We start from the raw sequence: 19,375 nt of genomic DNA on the forward strand, positions 1-19,375 counted from the left end.
CATGTTCAATGAGTGTTTTCATAAAAAAGCCCTTGGTATGGAACACTAAAATAAGTTTAAAAGCTTCCACTTGATGTATAAATGTATATGCATGTGCTGGTCTGTATGTAATGTAAACAAAATTAGATCTTTGGAGTTGGATTTGCTGATTCAGAATTTGCAAAGAAATATGCCTTGATTATTTCCCTGATTTTGGCTAAGCTTCGTGCATACTAGGATTCTCTCCCTAATGCTGGTTTGTGGGATGCAGGTGAGGTGTTGGATTGAGAAGAAAAGGCCTCCAAGATTTGGTCCTAAAACTCAGAGATGGTACCGCAAGGAAAAACAGATGGATCACACCTTTGTGGCTTTTATTGAGAACCCGGTTGGCACTAGACCTACTGTTAAGGTGTGGTCAAAGCATGGGGGAATGCTAGAAAAACAGTCTCCCCGGGGCTGCACTATTGAGGCCATGATGGAGGCAAGCGCTTATTACTGGGGTATCAGATCTCGTGGAATCAGTCTAGTTTCTTGTGCGAGGATGCACTATTGAGGCCATGATGGATGCTTGCTTATTAATTGGGTATCAGATCTCGTGGACTTTCTTGTGTGAGGATGAAAATGGGAATTTCGTGAATGAGGTTAAGGAGTAGATAGTTGAGTTTTTTTTGGGGGTGATGTATGGCTGTTTTTAAATAGTTGATATAAATGTCCAAAAAAATTAGTGTGGTAATGGAACACTAACTGAGTTTAAAAGCTTTCACTTGAACCTTGAATGCTAGAGATGGCAGCAGGAGAACCCCTTGCTCTATTCAGAGGGCTGCTGCGAGCTCGAAGGAAGTGCTTTGCGGGCGATGCGAAGATGCTGCAGGAGTCCTCTCGCCAGATCAGGTCTTCTTTTGACGAGAACCGGCACGTGTCCGACCCTGCACGCATCCAGCAGCTCTTCGTTGAAGGCCAAGAGGCCATTCACGTCTTCACTAACGTCATTGTCCAAGGAAAGCTCAACGACCGTGGGAACTTCGGTACTTCTCTGCCTCCATTTCCTTTTCCTTTTCAAAGGTTTGCTACAGATCATGTATACCCCTGTTGAATGCTATGTGTATGGGTTTTATGTGTATGTCATGTCACATGTCTTTTGGTTGATGGGTGCCATTTGGTTCCTGGGTGTTATATTTGTTGCATTAGTTTGTGTGGGTGAACCTGCACTGTTTGCATGCTTCTACTTGTAAAAGAAATTCATGGGTGCTATTTGTGTGTCATGTGTATGGTCCATGGATTAATGGTCCATGTGTGCTGTTATGTGGTGATCCTGTATTGTTTGTACGCTAGTAATTGAAAAAATTTGCGACCAATGATCATGGCTGTACATATTTTGTGTCCCCCTTCCCCCCCCCACCCCTTTCTTCTTCTGGGGTCTCCTGGCACAAAAAAAAGAAACAAGAAAAGCTCCTTCTATTAGTAGACAAGAAGCGTCCACTCAAAACTAAACTCTCATGAGCCACTCAAAACTAAACTCTCATGAGGTGGAGGGAGGGAGGGAGGGGGGGACGGGTGGGGAGGAGGGTGTGCATACAAGGGGTGGTGGTGCGAAACTAGGCTAGATCCCCTTGGGTGAGGAAGGGGTGTGAAGAAGGTAGCTTAGCACTGCTGCATTTGGTCGAAGTCCCCTAATAGAGTTAGGACACTCCAAGCACCTTTGGAGCATGTGAATGGAATTCGTCCAGATGGAGCATATGATCTCCATGGGCAAGGTGATGGAACCTCCAATATGCTTTTGGTAGCGAGCCCTCCATATGTGCATCCTCTATGCTACCACAATTAAGCAAGTCTCCGATTGGGTAGCCTATAAGAGAACCACCGAGAAGTGATAGAAAATCAGCTCGTTGGTCTCTATATAAAAATTGTCTTCTCTTGGTTGGGACAAATTTTTATATATGTAAACTTGCACCTACTTTGGGGCACTGATGACGTGAGTAGGGATGTTGTAGCACCTAGTCCATGCTATGCATGATGAAGTTGATGATCTTATACTTCATGATTGGACAATCTTTGAGGTAAAGTTCGCACTTTTTGTATTCTTGTCGTTACTTGTTTTGTTTTAGTGATTAGTCGTTTAAAGTTGGTTTTTGCTAATTAGTTATCAAAAATTTATTTGTTTGTTAGAAATTCTTTTGTTGTGGTTCAATAAAGAATTTGTTTGTGTGTGATTTAGTTATGTATTTGTCTATTTTTGCAAGTTATTATTACTATTATTATTATTATTTTTTCTCGGGTGTCTATTAAGTTTTTTTTAAAATTTTTATTCTGTTTGTTTTTGGTGATTCTCTTCTTTCTTTTAAAATTATTTGTAAGTTTAGATTCATCAGGCCTTATGATGGTATATATTTAAGACAACCATGATACATAAGCAACTCACCATCCCATGCGACACTTTCCTCTTGCGTAGTCTAGTTCTTCCGGAATCTCCTCCTGCCGAAGTGCTAGCACCCTACCAAGAATGAAAGTTATAATTGGGTCTAGTGCTGGAGGGTCTATCAGGTTATGCTGAGCAAGAACTACGGCCGTAAAAGTGGTAACTGCGGTCAGGGCTGCAAGCTCCTTGTTACAGGTTTGAGTCATGTTTCCTACAGTGTGGCACCAAAAACAATGTCCATCAGCTGATACTGTCCTCTTTCAGCTTGAGACAAATGACTCCCTTACTTACTCTAACGGGCTTTCTGGCCAAGAGTAAGTGTGGGTGAGCTTTCGGTGAGTGCGGAGCGGGAGGCTCCGAAACCTTGGATCCCGAGGTATGTGCTTTATTGCCCACATTCTACGGCTCAGGCGCGGAGTGTTGGGATTGAATGGTCTCAGGATTCCCCTGATTGGATTTCATTTGAGCGCTCTGAGCAAGCTAGAAAGTTCGCTCAAAAGCCTTGAGCTTAAAGCATTTGATGTCTTGCTGAAGTTGGGAATCCAAACCATACAAGAAGGCTTCCAACTTATTGGCATCTGACTTATGCAATTGTAAGGTCATGAATTAGTGCACTAGAGCATCGGTTGCGAATTTTCACAACTTCAAAACTCATCCTCCAGTCATGATAAGTACTTTGGTGGCAAGAACCACCATTTCAAATTGGAGCCAAATCGTTTCCACTAGACTCTAGTAGGTGTTGGAAATATTGTTCATCCCCAGATGGACCCCTTGCATGCTTGTATCTGGCCCATTTATAAGGCCCTACAGTGCATATTTATAAGCTATTTTTTGCACCATTTTTAGGAGCAGTTTTTGCTTATTTTATTGACTCTTGTCCAAGTTGTCCTGGAGGACCTGGCTGACCAGCTCATGAGGACCTATATAAATAGGTGCCTCATTCCCACATCATTTCATCTATGATTTCAGCCTTGACTTGTACATACCAGCACTCACGGGCCTCCCTCGTGCTGTACTTTCATTCATATTCAGGTTCTTGATCATTTGTAGTCTACTGTCTACATGTATATGCTGTTTTATTCTCTGTTTTCAGATTTACAGTAGTAGCACAGATTTCGCACTTGGGATCACTTCATTGATACTCTCTCCCTCCAACCCTTTGGTGGTTCCCCCAACTTCTCTTGTTTCTCCTCTTCCACATAACCTCACCCCTTCTTTCTCTCATGTTCCATACTACGCTTCTCCCCAAATCAGTGATTCCGTGAAGCTTACAGCCACCAATTATCATACTTGGTCCTTTTATACCCAGTTGCTTCTTGAAGGTGCTGGTGTTTGGGCGTCGGTTATGACACCTGCTTTGGTGGATCCAGCTTTTCGGGGAGTTTTGGATGCTCATGCATGCCTCATCATCATTCATTGCATGACTCTTGCCATACAGGCACAATTTATTTCTACGAGGAGTAATGCCGACAGATGTGGCTTGAGATTCAGAGGAGGTTTGGAGCTGTTTCTTTCGTGAAGATTGCCAAGCTAGAGGCAGATCTCGAGAAGATTTCCATAAGTGAATGTGACAATATCACTGATAAGTGATAAGATTGGGGACTTTACTCGCATCAAGTGGCAACTTGAAGAATATAGGAGCGCAATTAATAACCTGATCCACAAGCTGCATGGTAAATTGCCTCCCTCTTTTGATTCCTTCAAAGATCATATTTACTTTCGCCAATCATTGACAGAAAGACACTCTCGGTTGTGGCCGATGGAGTTCATGATGGAGGCCTCTACAAAATCACCACTTTCTCCTCAGAGATTCGCTCATCCAACTCTCATATCCATCAATTATTCTCTTCTTCTCATGCCTTAGTCTCCATTGATGAGACTTCTTTGTGGCGTTCACGCTTTGGTCATGTACCTGTTTCTGCTTTGAAGAAAAGTTCTTCCCAGCAGTTGGTTCTTGGTTTACCTAAGCTCTGACAACTATCACATATTTGCTTGTCTTGCATGATGGGCAAACATCATAGAGATGCTTTTCCAGAGGAGGCTACACATCGGGCTATACGAAAGCTCGAGCTTATACATGCAGACTTGGTTGGACCTATGGAGGTTGAGTCCCTTGGAGGGGCTAAGTACTTCATGCTTTTGGTGGATGATTATACTCGGAAAGTATGGGTGTATTTCCTGGCTCGGAAGTCTGATGCTTTTGCCAATTTTCGGACTTGGATAGCCATGGTTGAGAATCAATCCCACACTGCAGTTTCATTCTTGCGCATTGACAATGGTGGTGAGTTTGTACTCTTTGATGAGTTTCTTGCATCTAAAGGTATTCAAAGACAAACAACAGTTCCTTATACGCCTTAGCAGAATGGAGTAGTTGCGAGGAAAAATCGGACCGTGAAGGAGATGGCGAGATCTTTATTGCATCATTCTAGCCTCCCCCTGCGTTTTGGGGAGAAGCTATGGCTACTTGTGTTTATCTCATAAACCGCTCACTCACGAAGGCGGTTGACGGGCTGATACCAGAGGAGGCATTTTTGGACATAAGCTATGTGTATCACATCTTCGTGTCTTTGGTTGTGTTGCTTTTGTTCATGTCCTTGATAAGAAGTGGACTACACTTGCTCCTAAGTCCAAGAGGATGATATTTAGAGGCTATAGCTTGAGATCCAAAGGATACCAGTTTTGGGATCCAGATGTGGAGGATATTATCATATCTCGAGATGCTTTGTTCGATGAGACATTATTTGGACTTGATTCTTCTTCCATGACCTCTTCTGAGCAGATTTTGGACCCATTTCCAGCCGATATTGGAGAGTTTTCTCTTCTACCACAGTGAGCTTCTACACCCGCAGTGACTCTGGTGTCTTTAGCACCAATTCAGCCCACTGTACCCTCTGTTTCAGCCCCTCTATCTGCTGTGCCCAGCCCCTTACATAGAGCTGGATTGCCTCCTGCATCTTCTCCATCAGTATCTGCAGCCTCTCCATTATCTTCGCCGCATTTGGCTGCTGCTTCTCCATCCACTGCTGTCCTAGATACATCCATTTCTGTAGCAGTACCTTCTTCTTTTAGATTTGAAAGGAGTTCATCCTAGTGGGTCCAGAAATTATTATAGGACTCTGGTCTTTCTGATAGCTAGTTGCATTCTAAGGCATCTGCTCCGTCTTCTGGACCTCGGAGATCTTCTCGGCTTGCTTCTTTTGGTCTTACCGTGAATTATGCTCTTATGAGTAGACACTCTCAAGAGGCTTATGCCTTCCATGCAATGCATCGGAATCCCGTGAAGCACTTGATTGGCCCCTCGAATTTGGCACTTCCAATGGGTTGCCCTGGCTGTCCATTGAATCGAGTGTTCATACTTGCTTCCGATCTCAAAACTCCGTGTCTCCTCTTAAGAAAGAGAGACGATCGGGCCCTGATACCAATGTGACCGCTCCCTACAGGAGGCCTACAGATCGGAAGACAAGATACACATATTTAGAACACTTAATTTAACTGATATTAAACAAGGGAACAACATTAGCAACACAAATACTGGAAATACTGAAAAATACAAATGACACCAGCACTGGGGCCGGAAAGCCCCCCCCCCCCCCCCTCCTCAATATTTTTGTATTTCTTGGAGTATTTATATTTGTACAAGTGTCACGGGCTTGATAGGCCAGATTTCTCCACCAAGGTGTGAAAACAACCAAATATAACTGGTTCAAGTCGATGAAGAGGTATTGGTCGGAGTAGCCTCAAATCACAGGCTCATTCCCACCTTCACTAGGTGCACACTTGCCTTTCACTGGTCTTCCGGGACCGTGCACAAACAGGCACGCCCGTACTAACGCAGGCAATAGTGATACACCGCGGAGGGAACGTATCCTGGTTCTCCCAGATAAGCTTTGTACCAGGTTTTTCCTCATATCCACATGACCTTCACTGGCTCCTCTATAGGTGAGGGCGCGGTAAGGGCATGTCAGAATCGAGCCAGCGGAAGTTTGAATACACGTAGAGAGAGAAGGAGAGAGAAGTTGACGCAGAGAGAGAGAGAGTAAAGTTGACGAACAGCTTTGATATTAGCAATGAATAGTTGAATTTACAATGGGTGGGCATGGGTATATATACCCTCACAAGTGAAATGGCCGACTCCTTTGTTACGACTTAATTCCACATGAGATACTATATTTTAACACCCTCTCTGTAGCTCATAGTGGGCATAGATGAAGAAACCAAGTCGATGCAGATGCAACCATGGACACCCTAGCGTGGCCTTTGCTAGGTACACCTCGGATAATGCACCAATCAACCTGTCTCCACAAGAAAATGCCATCTTGAACTTTAGCTGCCTCATAGAATAATGAATTGCAGACAACTCCACATTCATGATCCCCCATTCGTTGAACTGAGAACACACACGTCCAAAAGATCTCCTGAACATTGAACTATCAACACACGACGCCCAAAATTCTCTGACAATGAACTAGGAACTTATCCCATCCATAGTCTGCTACCAATGAACTACGAACACATCACGTCCATAGATTTGTCAAGCTGTTCCATGCCAGATGCATGTGCCTTGAACTCCGACACACGGGTCCAAATCACCAAAACGGGAGCACAGACTGCCTCTCTCTGCCACTCACATGCCTCTCTCTGGCTGAAGCACGTGGTAGCATCCATCCACCAAGCTAGAATGCTGGAGCATGTGCCAGTGTAGTCCTCGCCACACCGGCAGACGCCGTAGCATCTCTAGTAGACTCACTGTCACTGTCATCCGCGTCAGCTTTGCCTTTGCCTTTGTCATTTGTCGAGCCTTGAGCTTTAGCTTTGGATTTGCAATCCCGAGCCAAATGCCCTCGCTTTCCGCACTTATAACAACGGCTCCTAGACTTCTTATTGGATTCCGATGCAGCATGTGCCGATTCTACATCCTTCGGAACCCGAATCTTGCCTTGGGAAATGAGCACTGCTTCCTCCTCAATGAGAAAAGAGCTGAGATCATCAAATTCCAGCTTTTCCTTCGTGACTTGTAAGCGTAATGCCCTCGAGACCATCTCATACTCCTCAGGCAACTTCGTAAGAACCAAGGCAGCTAACTGGGTACTAGTTAATGCACTATTCATAGCCGATAACTGATCATGGATAACCTTTGCCTTCATTAGAAGTGACTGCATAGAGGTCCCGGTTTCAAACTTGATGGAAAACAATTGGCCGAGAAGGGTTACTGCTCGCATTGTTGAGTCTCGATCAAACATTCCTGCAAGCTTTGACCACATTTCCTTGGCAGTCTTTAAAGTCTGAATGGCAGGGGAAATTTCCTTGGTGAGAGATTCTGCATTTGCCGACATCGCCTTCGCATTGTGAGCATCCCAATCCACAAGAGATTTGAGAAACTACTCCTCCTGAAGACGTGTGAACCGATTGCTATCCCTTCGGGGACGTTCCTCCGAGCCATCAACAATGTCCCATAAGCCTTTTCTGCTAAACCATAGCCTCATGATCAAGTTCCAATGCGCATAATTGTCGCCATTCAATTTGTCGTCCTTGCTCGAACACGGGAGTCCCATCTCGAAAACTTCGTCCACCTCTTCTCAGTCGACCCTGTCTGCTTGCTCCAAAGTCTGCCAAGCACAGAGAGCAGTAGCGTTTTTTTTTTTAATGAAACGCTGGAGATAAACGACGGGCAGATCGAGGTGTTGCAGGGCGTGCTCCGATCACAATCGAGCCAGGAGGCAGTTGTCCAGCTCAGCGCTGGGTATGGTAATGTCCTCGAAAACGCAACATCTGCAGTCCCCGCCAAGAAAAAAAACACTACTTGCTGCCCAGAATATCCCACCACCGGCCGACCACCATCCAGCCGCCTCAACCGGCCGCCAACACCTTCGCCTCAACCGGCCGCCAACACCTTCGCTATTGTGCTCTGCCACTTCGCTATTGTGCTCTGCCACGCTGAAACACTGCCGCCCTTTGAGGTCTTGTGTCACCTTCGAAGCATGTAGCATAGACACGCGAGCTGCCCTCTGTCTCTCTTTGCCACCACAGTGCTACAGCAGCCACCTTCTCCAACTCCTCCGTGTGCCCAAGAATCAACGAGCACTCAGCTCTGATACCATGTCAGAATCGAGCCAGCGGAAGTTTGAATACACGTAGAGAGAGAAGGAGAGAGAAGTTGACGCAGAGAGAGAGAGAGTAAAGTTGACGAACAGCTTTGATATTAGCAATGAATAGTTGAATTTACAATGGGTGGGCATGGGTATATATACCCTCACAAGTGAAATGGCCGACTCCTTTGTTACGACTTAATTCCACATGAGATACTATATTTTAACAGGGCAATCATGGGAAAAACCACTATCCAATGGCCTTCTAAGGTATATGCAGCTGGAGAAGAAACTTGCCTACACAAAGCTTGAAATAACAACATTTAACTTTAATTGTTATTTGAATTTGAAACAAAATATAGAAACAAATACCTGGCCTAGGTTTTAATTCAAATCTCAGCAAAGAAGGCCATTTTCCTTTTTGCTGTACTCCAAATGGGTGCAATCAGCTGTTGTAATCAGGGCAACCAGTTGGTACAAATGTGGCAGCTAGTACACTTTGTAGGTACATGTGGGTGGCCAGCACATCAAGTACAAGAAGGCAGCAACACTGTTTGTAGGTACACGTGGGCAGCTAGCACATTACAGGAAGGCATCAACACTGTTTGCAGGCACAACACATTCAGGTGGGCGAGTACAGTTGGTACAGGGAGGCGGGTACAGCAAGGCTGCAAAGCCAGAACAGTACGCACTACGGACAGGTAGGGGGCAGGTACAACTCCTCCTTAGGCGGGTACAGCAGGACTAAGGAGGCGGGTACAACATCTAAAACTTCCTTGGAGAGAGAGGCGATGGAGCAAGAGACGCAACTAGCCAACAGGTGATGATGAGAAGGGAACCCACCAACCTCACACGTGGGTATTTTCCAAAAGGGTTCCATGCAAGGCTTTTTTTTAAAGGTTATAACACCTTAAATCAACTTATTACTCTGGGCACCCTCATAAGCAAATGTCCAGCCCCTATTTAAAATGGGTGTGAACACAATACCTTATAAATATTAAGGTCTACCCTCGCTTATAGATTTTACCTTTGAAAAAGGCCAAAATGAAAATACAGACCACCTGTTCACACGCCACACCACCAAGTCAGCAAATAGCACTCCACGGTACACTGGGGGCGTCCCTGTCCAGTGTATTGGCACGGCATAAGAGGCAGACACACGCAAACAAGTCATGCAAAAACAAATTTATGCATGCAAGCATAAATGCACGTGTACATATAATGGATGAAATCTCCCTTTCGTGAAACTTATACAAGAAGTTGCTGTCGGGCACAAAACTGGCACGACAGAAATATAAAGATATGTCTTCGTCTTCCTATGGAGTGATAGTCCCATAGATAAGACGCCATCCTGGCCATACATGGGTGGCACCAATAGGCTCCCATCCATACAACATGAGTGGCACGAAACTGGTTCCTGTCCATGTGACGCAGCACTGGTCACACGGGTGGCACTAATCTGGCTCCCGTCCATGTGACACCAAAAGACTGGCCCTTTCACATGGGACACTGGCTTGGCCCCATGTGAACATGGCACAAATCTGGCCGCTCTATGGAGTGACAATCCCATAGAAGTGGCTCCAGAAATGAAGATGGACCAAATGGTGACAATATATGTGTAGACAGTAGACTGCAAATGATCAAGAACTTGAATACAAATGAAGGTACGACACGAGGGAGGCCCATGAGTGCTGGTATGTACAAGTCAGGACTAACATCGGAGATGAAATGATGTGGGAATGGGGAACCTATTTATATAGGTCCTTAAGAGCTGGTCGGCCAAGTCCTACATGCCAACTTGGACAAGAGTCCATAAAATAAGCAAAAAATGCTCCTAAAAATGGTGCAAAAAAATAGGAGATAAATATGTAGTGCAGAGCCTTGTAAATGGGCCAGTTACAAGCATGCAAGGAGTCCATCCGGGGATAAACAATATTTCCAACACCTCCTCTTCAGCGCCAAATGGGCAAACCAACGCCGGCACGGTGAAGTAAGACCTCCAAAGAAGCACGAGGGAGCGGTTTGGTGACGAGGTCTGCAAGGTTGTCCTTGGTAGAACAATACACCAAGGGAAGAAGACCAAGTTCAATCTAGTCTCAAACAAAATGATAATGTACTTTGATATTTTTGGATTAACCACGAGTCACCAGGTTCTGTGCCAAAGCAATAGCACTTTGGAAATCCGAGAAAATTGTGACAGGAGAGAAGGTAGGACTTCAGTCGTGGAGAGAAGATAGGACCTATACTCAGCCTCAGTAGATGATGTAGCAACAATCTGAAAGAGTGCACAGAGCGGAAGCAGAGTGGCACTAGAATGTGCTGAACAGAGAGTGCAAGAGAGAGAGATATGGAGCAAACTATGCTGAATATATTGAAGCAAAACAGTCCCAAGCAAGAGACACTGTTAGTCTCATAAGTGAGGGAGCAAAATATGCACAAGACTGAATGAGAAATGAGAGGCCAACACCCACTATTTATAGTGGGGGAGTGCTGGCCGACTGGAGCTCATAAACAGGCTGACTGGAGTTGTTGGACTGTTGGACATGGCCGATTGGAAAAATGCGAGAATGGCTGGGGAAAAATCCCAGAAAAATAGTAAAAAGGGATGGCCAGCCCACAAGCAAGGGCCATGCAAAAGGGGACCAAATGGGCACTATAAAAGAGCAGAAACTGGGGATGAAAGTGCTAACACCCCCTCTCAGCACCAGATGTTGAACAAACTCCGAGAATCCGAAGACGAGGAGCCAAGGAAGCTTGAGAAACCGGCTTGGTGAACAAATCTGCAGCATTCTCCGCGGAAGGACAATACTCCAAACGCAAATCTCCAGCAAGAACCCATTCACGAACATAGTGATACTGAATCTCAATGTGTTTCGTACGAGCATGAAACACAGGGTTCTTGGCGATGGCGATGCAACTCTGATTGTCACACCAAAGAAGAGTAGATCCGGTAGGAGGACAGCCGAGCTCCTCCAATAATCTCCGCAACCATATTGCCTCACATGCAGCATAACAAACTGCACGGTACTTCGCCTTGGTAGAGGAAAGCACCACAGTAGGCTGCTTTTTATTGCCCCAAGAAATGGTTCCAGACCCAAGTGAAAAAACACAACCAGTGGTGGTCGAACGCCGTGTATCTGGATCTCCAGCCCAGTCTGAGTCAGACCATCCAACAAGAGTGCGTCCTTGGCCATAAAAGATGCCAAAATCCAGAGTGCCACGCAAGTATCGAAGAACTCTGAGAGCACACTGCCAATGTTGCTGACGGGGTTTGGATGAGAAGGAACTCAATAAACTGACTGCGAAGCATATGTCCAATCGGGAGTAGGTCAACCATACCAAACAACCGACGAGAACCCGATACTGTCCCTAATCAGTCCCTGGAGAAGCATCAAGTGAAGAAAGCTTCTCACCAATATCCATAGGAGAAGATACTGGTTTGCACCCAGTCATCTGAAATCTGTCGAGAATCTCCGGAGTGTACTCTTGTTGAGAGAAGAAAATGCCCTTCGAGGTCTGCCAAATCTCAAAGCCAAGAAAATAATGCAAGAGGCCAAGATCCGTCATCTCAAACTCTATCTCCAAAGCATCCATAACAGAACGGATCCGCACAGAATAAGAACCTGTAAAGATGAGGTCATCAACATAGACCACAATGATAACAATCAACCCCCTCTCAAGGAGGATATAAAGGTTCGAATCTGCATGAGAACGGCGCACGCCGAGCTTCTGAAGGAACTCATCAATCCGCTGGTACCAAGCCCGCGGAGCTTGCTTTAGACCATATAAAGCCTTCTTCACCCAGTACACATGATCCTGTTTGCTCGGAACAACAAATCCTGGCGGCTGATCAATATAAACCTCCTGTGTAAGCTCTCCATTCAGGAAAGCCGACTTGACGTCCATCTGGAAAACGGGCCATGTATGATGTCCTGCAAGTGCAAGAACGGTGCGAATGGTAGTTATCCGGGTTGTCGGAGCGAAGGTCTCATCGAAGTCGACACCAGGGCGCTGAGCATAACCCTTGGCAACCAACCTCGCCTTGTGCTTGTCCAAGCTGCCATCAGCTCGGAACTTTGATTTGAAAATCCAACGCACACCAATCACCTTACGTAGGCCGAGGCACCAAAATCCAAGTGCCATTCCGTTCGATAGCATCCAGCTTTGTCTGCATAGCATGACGCCAAGACTCATGTGAAAGAGCCTTGTCTGCAGAAGTGGGATTAGAAGGACCATTAATAATTGTAGACATAAGAGCATAATTAACAAACATGTTGCCCTCATGAATTCGTTTCCTTGTAACTCTGGAAGAACGCCAAAGAGAACCAGGCGGAGGAGCAGAAGGAAGCTCACGTAACCCAGAGTCACGAACTGTCTGATAATACCAACCAGGTATAGATCTGCTCAAACTCGCCGGAGGAGGAGCAGGGTCATCATCATCTGATTGAGTATCCTCAGCGGGAGGTGTAACAATAGCAGCGGGAGTAGGAGGAGGAGGAGGAGGTGCAGGAAGAAGAAGCTCACCACCCCCCTCTGAAGATGTAGGAGTCTCGTCGAACACCACATCACGGCTCACAACAACTTTACCGGCCTGAGGATCATAAAGACGATATGCCTTGGACACAGTGTTGTAGCCGAGAAAAGTCATGTGCTGAGACTTCGAGTCCAACTTGGAGCGGTGCTCCTTAGGCACATGAACATACGCCGTACATCCAAATATCTGGAAATGAACAACGGAGGCCTCTCACCATGGAAAGCCTCATATGGAGTTTTGTCGGAAAGAGTAGCAGTAGGAGACCTATTCTGAATGTAGACAGCAGTGGAAGCCGCCTCAGCCCAAAAACATCGAGGTAATGAAGAATGCTCAAGCATAGCACGGGCCATCTCCATAATGGTCCTATTCTTCCTCTCGGCAACTCCATTCTATGATGGAGTATATGCTGTAGTAAGCTGTCTCCGAATGCCATGTGTCTTGCAATATTGCTGAAACTCCTGGGATGTGAACTCACCCCCTCCATCGGTCCTGAGAGCCTTGACCGAGTGACCGGTCTCTTTTTCCACCTCGGCTTTCCAATCACAGAAGTGATGAAAAGTCTCATCCTTGGTCTTCAGAAAGAAAACCCAAGTATATATGGTAAAATCATCCACCATCACGAGCATGTACAACGCCTTACTCAAAGACACGGTACTCATAGGACCACATAAGTCTGCATGAATGAGAGCAAGTGATGTCGAGGATCTGTGTGTCGCCTCCTTCGAAAAGGCGGCTCGGTGTTGCTTCCCCTGTAAACAAGAGGAATAAGCAGAAGACGGAGCCTTGATGGTCGGTAATCCATCAACCAACCCATCATTCGAAGCTCGCTGCAGAAGCTGATAGCTCAAATGGCCAAACCGAGCAAGCCAAAGAGCAGAAGAAGCACCAGAAGAAAGCAGAGCGGTCAATTTGTAGAGACCACTATCTTGGACTCCCTAAGCCAAGATGCTACCAGTTGCCTTATCACTAACGAGAAAAGATCACCTCAGCACCGTGAGCTGTAAGAGCACTCACTGACAAAAAGGTTAAAAGCCAAATCTGGAATATACAGAACGTCAGAGAAGTACCTCTTGTCCTCGTCAGAACGGAAGATGGGGATAGTGCCATGACCATGCACTGGCACAGAAGAAGAATCACCCAGAGTGATCTCGCTTGATCTGGCAGTGAAGTCCTCGAACCAATCTCGATGGGGCGTCATATGAGCAGTAGCACCGCTATCAACAATCCAAGACCGTGACTGAGAAGTCACAAGAGCAAGTATACGCCGAGTACCTGCTAAGATAAGAATTCCATCATCCTTTTTGGGTTGAGACACCGCCGTTGAGGAAGAGTTCTTTGTTGCTTCATCACGCTTCTTCTTGTGACACTGGGGTGACTTGTGACCCTTCTTGCCACAATACTGACATTCAATGTCCTTATTCTTTGAAGATTTGTTGTCTTTATCCTTATCGGAATCCTTGGAGTTCTTGTCAGAACCCCCTTTTCCTTTCTTTTTTTGAGTCTTCCCTTTATCTCGTGCTGCCAAAGCTCCATCAGGGCCACCGGAGGTGCCAGTCCGCTCCTCAAAGCGAGACTCAATCTGCATAACGGAGGGGAGAACTTCCTCCCAAGTAACTGGACCAGGACGAGGAGAAGAAACCAGAGACTAAAAGTATGCATCAAACCTCTCTGGAAGTTTGGAGAGCAGTTGAATAGCCATATCCTCTGTGGAGATATCCTTGCCACAAACAGCAAGCTCGTTCCGGAGATCTTTCATCTTCGAGATGAAAGCAGATAAAGATGGAAACGCAGAAACTGATAAGTTCATAAGTTGCTTTTCCAATGCCAAAATCGACCCGGAGACTTAATCTCATAGAGATCTGCAAAAGCCTTCCAAACTTCATGTGCAGCATCTGCTGTACGCACATGAGAGAGAACGGCATCCTGACAGTTCAACATCAGGAAGGAGAAAACACGTCGATCATTCGACTGCCAAATATCAATCTGTGCTCGAGTCACACCACCGGAAGCAAGGGTGGGAGGGGTGGCATTGGCCGGTGTAACAAGCCAATCCCAGAGATCCACGCCACGCAAGGCCGATTTCACCTTCACCTTCCATAGGGTGTAGTTGGAACCATCCAACTTGGCAGACTCAGCAAACATATGAAGAGAAGTGGGAGCAGCCATCACAAAAGCTTGGGCTCAATCTCAAGAAATGCACAAACTCTGAAGAAAAGGTGTCCTCCACAGGTACCAAGAGTGCCACCAAAGCGTGCAACACCACAAGCCCCCTCTGCAAAGGGAAAGGGCCACTGGAGAGGAAAACGCAGCAGTGAAAAGGTGCTGTCGTGTAGAAAACAGGCCGCCTGCAGTCCAATCTCCAAGTGGGCAATGAAACGCTGATCAACAAGAGCCAGATGGTTGAATTGGTGAAGCCAATCTGAAGGAAAAGCGACCAGCAGGGTGCTGTCCAGAAAACGCAGCAGCAAAAGCTATGAAAGAAAACGCAGAGGAGTAGGTGCTGAAAACAGGGCTGAATATGGGGCAGCAGAAAGGTTGCTAAACCGGGATCGATGATACCATGAAAGAGTGCACAGAGCGGAAGCAGAGTGGCACTAGAATGTGCTGAACAGAGAGTGCAAGAGAGAGAGAGATATGGAGCAAACTATGCTGATCCAAATCAGCCCACTCTCATCGGGGGAAAAGTCGACATGGTCGGAAAAGAACCCACATGGTCAAAGAAACTATGACCAATTTGGATACTATTCTCCAAGATCCCGACTTGATGAGAATTTTTGAGCAACTATCTAAGAAGATCGAGCAAGAAAGGGGATGAGCAACCAACAAAGGAGGATGCGGCTGAAAATCAAAAGTCTTCATCAAAGAGATCTCCCTCAAAGAGATCACCTAGTCCTCCACCTTCTCGTGGAAGGAAGAGGAGCCATTCCAAATCAGCCCACTCACATCGTGGGAAAAGTTGACGTGGTCGGAAAAAGTCCAGGAGCCAACTCCTTCTTCTTCTCCTTCTTCCCCTTCTAGGTCACCCTCTCCATGGCATGGAAAGAAAGGGAAGAAAGGTAAAGCGCAAAGCTAAGAAATTCAAAGGAGGAGAAAGGATGGTGTAGTTTGCAACATATGAAGGAGCCTATGGTTACACAGACAAAGCCCTCACTTTTATCCGCTGCCAATGCAATATTGCTTTTGGATTCGGAGTCATCCAAGATTTGCATGGCTAGTTTACATATCACGGAGACGGCCAATGCATGGTGGGGCTGTCCATCCCCTTTCCAACAAGTACTTTGGATTACGTAAAGCTTTTGTAAATTACTTGCTTTATTACAAAATTCAAGGTGTAGGCAAGATTTCAAGTGCAGGGTTTAGTGAAAATTGGGGATTTTTTGAAATTTATGCTGAATTGCATGATTCAAGGCAAATGGGACAAATTTCATGCACACAATTGCAGAATTTTTTGATTGACTGCAGGAATTTGGGGGTTTTCAGAAATTCGTGCTTAATTGCACAATTGCAGCTACAGGGTACATAGAGATTTGGGTTTTTTGCAATTTATGTGTAATTGGCACAAAATTGAGCCGAATGGTGCATTAAAATTTGGGGCTTTTCGCATTTGTGTGCAATTGGCACATCATTCAGCTCTCTAGTGCACAAAAATTTGGGGCTTTCCAATTCTACAGGCCTTGATTGGATGTTTATGCATTGATTGTGGAGAGATTTGCATTGCTTGTGTTATTAGGACACTCCGAACAATTACTGCAATCTTGTATTGAGGCAAAAAAAGTTTGCTCAAGAATCTGTGATTGCCTAGTATAGCACTCCGGTGCATTGGGTTTTTGCTTGTAGGTGCTTTTTACAACATACTGGGTGCAAGCGTTTGCATATCTCTTGGTAAAGAAATTTCAGCGTTCTGGCTAGAAATACAACCGATATATGTGGAGTTTTGTCCCAAGAGGACAAATTGGATGGTAGTAACTACTCCCTCTGGAGTTTCATGGTCCAAAACCTTCTTGTGGCCAAAGGCTTATGGGGTTATGTATCAGGTGAACATCAGATGGTGCAAACTTATGTCTTCCAGATGTATTGTATGTGCTTGGGATTAAGAAGAACTTGCTGTCCGTCTCCTCTTTTGCTAAAAGAGGATACGCAGTGAACTTCGAGGACGACAGGTACAGTCAAAGACCGTGAAGGTGGCTATACATTAGTCACTTCCGGCACATTGTACCATGGGTTATATCAGCTTGATGGGTTTGACAGGAGAGAGCATAATGCTCATTTAGTTACCACTTTTACACTTGTCATGCTAGAGGCAGAATTGTGGCATGCTAGGTTTGGGCATGTGAATTATGGTAGTTTGATGCTATTGCAAGGGCATGAAATGGTGCAGGACATGCCTCATGTAGAATTGCCACCAAAACATGTATGTGAAGGGTGCATATTGGGTAAGATGCAGAGAAATGCATTCCCAAAAGATGGATCAACAAGGGCTGTCTGGAAATTACAGCTTGTGGACAGTGATGCGTGTGGTCCTATGCGGACACCATCTATTGGAAAGCATCTATTACTTTGTAACCTTTATCGATGACTACTCTAGATTTGCTTGGGTGTATCCCTTGAAAGCAAAATCTGATGTATTTGCATGTTTTCAGCATTTTGCGTAGTGCAAACCCTCCGTACATATCGAGGGGGTTCTACTTTCTCACCAAGAATTGCCCGTCGCTTTGCTATCTTACAGAATTTGTGACGCGGGCAATCATGCTATCCCTTCTTGCATTTTCAAACCATGCAGCCGTTTTTTGAACTACAAAAACGTGCTAGTGCCGTTGACTCCAAAATTTTGCACTAAAAATGACCCATGCATCATAAAATGTTTGTTCAATCATAATAAGAGGAATCAATATGCTACTTATTGAATTAGCAATTATGCTCAACGCTTGACCATCCTTTGTTTCCCATTCTGCAAGCCTTGCAGGAGGGCTAGTGGGTTTGGCCTCTTGATCGAAACCCTTAACCAAAGAGCATCTTCTCGTCCTGAATTTCCACACAATATATTTTTTCATTTAGCTTCTCATCACCCACGGGCAACTTTTGGCTGCCAGCCATTATTCAAGGACATGTAAGGGTTCCACTGCAAAATCTCACAAAGAATAGAATGAAATAACAAGTGATAATATGCATCCTTATGCTCCAAGGCTCAAGCCACCACTTTTTGTTGACAAACCAAAATTTGAATTTCCTTAAGACTGCTTGCCCCAAGTAGGGTTTGATGGAAGATCCGAAAAGTGGACTTTCTAAATTCTTTTGTCAAGCTTATGCCACTGCAATTATATCTTATATTTGTTGATATAATTGATTTTCTGTTGATTTGCAACTTTTATTATTTAGAGTTTGCTGTTTAGCAAAGCTACTGCTGGTTTTTGTCGTTTTGAAGCACCAAAACAGCTAGGTTTTGTCATCTGGGTCATCCACTGCATAATATGGAATTTCAAATTACTGTATTGAGGATTCATGGGCACTGTAGTTCAATTGTGAAGCTTTTTACTGCAAAATTTTTACCCTAGCTACAATGTTTACCTGCAGAAATAAAGCCCGGTATGGAACACGTTGGAGCCACATTGGAGCTCCCTTCACCTGATAGTAAAAAGAGCTCATAACACAGTTTTTTTCCAGTACAGAGATGGATTATGTAATACCTTTTGAATAAAAAATAGTTGGCAGTTTTTGTTCTTTTTGGAACCTATGTTGACTTGCCCAAAACAACTATTCATTGAAGCAGTTATGAGAGTGCTGGCTTCTCCCTAATGATACGGATCCACCATTGATTTGGCTCTTTTTGAAGGGATGAATTATATATAGGAGTCTTTGTTTGAACTTATAGGCAGTGGTTGGTAGGCCAAAGTGTTACCACTTGGGCTAGATCCCACCCCACCTACTGTTAAACAAAAAAGAAGGTTTATTATTCTGCATTATCAGCTTTAGCATGGAGAGGTAAAGGAACCAGTAAGGTATACAATTTTGTTGATAAAGTTGACTTCTTAAATTTTAGTAGAGGTGCCATACCACTTATAGTTGTTTTTGTTTTGTCATGCATGAATTTCAAGGGTTCACCTGGTATGGCTAAGTATGGATGTGGATTGTGTGACTAAGAAGGGAGAACTTGGCAAGTTTGAAGAGGCTGTCTAGATTATGGTGGTGGTGCTCATTGGAAAAGTTGATAATGATGGTAGGTTTAATCTTGGAAGGTGTGAATGGCGATCACGAAAAGTTGAGACTCAAAGCAAGGTAGCAATGATTAGCTTGTCTTTTGGTTGGACAACACATGGCCAATGATTATGGGTTAGTAAAAAAGGCATACTTGATTGAGTGGAT

General features: G+C 45.0%; 1 protein-coding gene across 1 annotated transcript; it reads left to right on the forward strand.

Moving 5' to 3' along the window:
* Positions 1 to 700: 700 nt before the first annotated feature.
* LOC147618881 (complex 1 family protein / LVR family protein) lies at positions 701 to 18,808 on the forward strand. The gene is made up of 2 exons (XM_086773980.1): positions 701 to 1,004; positions 18,587 to 18,808. Exons 1-2 carry the CDS (start codon positions 755 to 757, stop codon positions 18,658 to 18,660), a joined length of 324 nt encoding a protein of 107 aa, XP_086630106.1. The 5' UTR covers positions 701 to 754; the 3' UTR covers positions 18,661 to 18,808.
* Positions 18,809 to 19,375: the final 567 nt, after the last annotated feature.

The sequence above is a fragment of the Cibotium barometz genome, chromosome 34, assembly GCF_041138505.1.
Source record: "Cibotium barometz isolate CiBa-2024 chromosome 34, ASM4113850v1, whole genome shotgun sequence".
Lineage (NCBI taxonomy): Eukaryota > Viridiplantae > Streptophyta > Polypodiopsida > Cyatheales > Cibotiaceae > Cibotium > Cibotium barometz.

What these genes read in the sequence shown, in the direction of transcription:
- LOC147618881 (XM_086773980.1), top strand. Translation starts at nt 755, where the DNA reads ATGCTAGAGATGGCAGCAGGAGAACCCCTTGCTCTATTCAGAGGGCTG. An exon ending in CAACGACCGTGGGAACTTCG is followed by an intron (nt 1,005 to 18,586) that starts GTACTTCTCTGC and finishes GTTTACCTGCAG; the next exon opens with AAATAAAGCCCGGTATGGAA.